The sequence below is a fragment of the Arachis ipaensis genome, chromosome B1 (genome assembly GCF_059453495.1).
Source record: "Arachis ipaensis isolate K30076 ecotype BB chromosome B1, ASM5945349v1, whole genome shotgun sequence".
Lineage (NCBI taxonomy): Eukaryota > Viridiplantae > Streptophyta > Magnoliopsida > Fabales > Fabaceae > Arachis > Arachis ipaensis.
In genome coordinates this window covers 56,032,265-56,035,794 of record NC_142436.1, presented here as the reverse complement: position 1 = coordinate 56,035,794, position 3,530 = coordinate 56,032,265, and the positions used below count along the sequence as shown (strand labels likewise).

At 38.3% G+C, this 3,530-nt stretch overlaps 1 protein-coding gene across 1 annotated transcript; it reads left to right on the top strand.

The window, feature by feature from the left end:
* Window positions 1–203: 203 nt before the first annotated feature.
* LOC107630427 (Nucleotide-sugar transporter family protein) lies at window positions 204–2,080 on the top strand. The gene is made up of 2 exons (XM_016333549.3): window positions 204–1,014; window positions 1,124–2,080. Exons 1-2 carry the CDS (start codon window positions 557–559, stop codon window positions 1,764–1,766), a joined length of 1,101 nt encoding a protein of 366 aa, XP_016189035.1. The 5' UTR covers window positions 204–556; the 3' UTR covers window positions 1,767–2,080.
* The last annotated feature ends 1,450 nt before the right edge of the window (window positions 2,081–3,530 follow it).

Below are 3,530 nucleotides of genomic sequence, written 5' to 3'. Positions count from 1 at the left end.
CGTGACATACCTATGGTAAAATTAAATTCTTCTAACATTTTTTTTTATCATATGATTTGGTCTGATATAAATTGAATATAAACGTAGGTGCATTTTTTTTCTATATGATTGATTTGATCTGTTCTAATTTCTAAAGTGAATATGAATGTAAGTGGATCCAATGTATACCTTATAAGTGTACAATTTTGTGATTAAACACCGACACTCCCCACCTTAGCTTGAGCTGGAGGCAGGGCTTCCAAGCCTATCCATAAACAAATTCTCTCCAAAGTCCAAAAGGGTCCACCCATTGCAAAAGAGGGGAAACCTCCCTTTATTATTCCCTCCAATTGGGGCCCCACAAATCCTCATCCAACGGCCACAAACCCAAATCTTAATAGCAACACATTCCCCTCCCACACACTTTCGTCCCTGTCACCCCACCAATTACCAATCCCAATCCTCCATTCCACTTGGTTGGCAATACGAAATTCAGATCTAAACATAAACAAACACCAAACTCTGCCATATGTTATAGCATCACCAGAATCACAAAGACACCAAACCCACTGGCGAAATGGTGGAGGCACAGACATGGACAACCAGAAGGATGAGCAATCCGAGGTTGTTGGACAACTCATCCACCAACAACAATCCCGACCAAGTACTGGACATCCCGGCGACACCGCCATCGGAAGCAAGAAACAACCACCTAAACGGCCTAAAAAGTGGCATCGCCACCACCACCTCCATGTCCCCAACGATCCTAACTGCAATCATAATTGCGTCGTGGTACTTCTCCAACATCGGCGTCCTCCTCCTCAACAAGTACCTCCTCAGCTTCTATGGTTACCGCTACCCAATCTTTCTCACCATGCTCCACATGCTATCCTGCTCCGCTTACAGCTACGCGTCCATTAACTTCCTGGAGCTCGTTCCTCCTCAGCACATCCACTCCAAGAAGCAGTTCCTTAAGATCCTCGCACTCAGCGCCATCTTCTGCTTCTCTGTTGTCTGCGGCAACACCTCCCTCAGGTATATTTTCATACTTTTTTTCTTAAAGAAAGAGCTGGAAGCATAATAGACTATCCCTATATATTGTATTGGATTCAGAGTTCAATAACTCAATATTCGTTCAATATAGGTACATTCCTGTGTCTTTCAACCAAGCAATAGGAGCAACGACCCCGTTCTTCACAGCCATCTTCTCTTTCATCATAACCTGCAAGAAAGAAACCGGTGAAGTATACGTGGCACTCTTGCCTGTTGTTCTTGGCATCGTAGTCGCCAGCAACAGCGAGCCTCTCTTCCACTTGTTCGGCTTCTTGGTTTGCGTGGGTTCAACCGCGGGTCGAGCACTGAAATCGGTTGTCCAGGGAATCCTCTTAAGTTCAGAAGGCGAAAAGCTTCACTCTATGAACCTTCTTCTTTACATGGCTCCAATGGCGGCCATGATATTGCTGCCATTTACTCTCTACATCGAAGGGAACGTTTTCAGTGTGACGATTGAGAAGGCGAAGGAGGATCCGTATATGGTGTTCTTGTTGCTTGGGAATGCCACGGTGGCGTATTTGGTGAATTTGACGAATTTCTTGGTCACGAAGCACACCAGTGCCTTGACTTTACAAGTGTTGGGAAACGCCAAAGCTGCGGTTGCGGCGGTTGTTTCTGTTTTGATATTCAGGAATCCTGTCACGGTTATGGGGATGGCGGGCTTTGGAATAACCGTTATGGGGGTCGTTCTCTACAGTGAGGCTAAGAAGAGATCCAAAGTCACAACACATTGACACAATACTTCTCTTAATTTTTCCCCCTTTTGGATACTTGAAAAAAACAAATAAAAGAAAATATCTGTGTGACTCCTGTTATGCAAATATTTTATTGATCACTTTGATTGCATTGTATTACTTGTTAAATCTCGTTATATAAACTGGACTGTATAGGAAGGAAGGGAAGAGGAGTGTAAGCTTGTAAAATTGTCCATGCCCTATTTGGCAGCATACATAAACGATTCATTCATGAAGATCTTTATGTGTAATTTGGTGAGGGAGGAGAATTCTCCCTCGCTTTATTTTGTCAATAACATCATCTGTTGTTTCAATTTTGTCCTTTTTATTCTGCTGTTACTTGCATGCTTTTCTTTTTATGTATGAATTGTGTGGTTTTCTTTATAATTGATCTGCATCTCATCACAATTCATTTAAATGCCACTGATCATATGCTGCCAAGTTCTTATAATTTTTGTGCTGATTTCTCCTCTTTCACATTTAAAAGTACTTATTTCAGAATAGTTATGAGGAATCACATTACAGGGAACTTTGAAATCGGTGATAAATAGAATATCTTGGTTTGTGTTAAGAATATCAACTCTTTTGGAGGACTTGATTTCTCTGCATATAGAAGAGCCATCATCAGCAAGGGTTCAGTAACACTACCAAACATGGTGGGGGGAATCAATTTATTTAATTCATTGAGTTGCTATCTGAAAGTATAGTTTTTTCCTTGTTATGGTGAATATATAAAACTATGTTATTATTTTGGTGATTCAGCTGTCAATATGTCACAGCCGAGGTATGTAAAATATGTTGACCCTGAAAGTGACGTGCCACCAAAAGCTTCACCTAGATTCATGTCATGTGCTTCCATGTGCTACCTAATACACACTTTCCTCCATCAAATTCCTTGCCTAGAATTTACCCTATTGAGCACTGACATCTCTGAAAAATTGCCAAGGTAGTTTTTGGCAATGCCACACTCACCACCAATCATTTATGTCCTAAATTGGTTAAGTCTTATATCCCAGGCTGTGTTTGTTGGCGGTTACATTGTATCTTTCTGAAAAATGGCTAGATTCGATCTTGAATTGTTAAATCTCTATTTGTAGCAAAGGACAAAAGAAATGCACTTGTTTGAAACCTTAAAGCCAGTCCATGTATTGGATTTGGTCATGCTTAGGTAAGTAAGTGGCGAATAATACAATTATGTGACCAATAAACTGTCATTCAGATGTTATTTTGGGACTATCATACACATACAGTCATATTTTGTGTGTTTGTGTCCCTCTGTATTTCTGTGTCTATAATTTATATCCTATCTATTCCTACTCATCAACGAAACAAAACCTTACTACTTAGTCATTTTTGCTTTGTTTTGAGCAAAGTACTTAATAAGTGATGTTAATTGTATGGAATTGTAATACCTTCATTATTTGCAAAGCCAATTTAAAAAAGAAAGATTAGAAGGTTAATACTTTTTATTAATCTATTCTATTATATAAAAATCGGATGTCTGCACTTAATGATGGAGCTGACATGGCATACTTCTGAAAGTATTTTTCGATTTATTTCTTTTAACACATTAAATACAAGTTATTACGATAAACTAACTATATCAACTAATTGATTTGATTAGATAGTTAAATATCATATAATTTATTATAATTCATATCAATTTAATTTGGTAGTATTTCCTAATTTATTTATTTTAATATTCTGTTAGTATTTTTTAATTTATTTCTTTTAATTTATTAAACCAAATTTATTATGTGTACT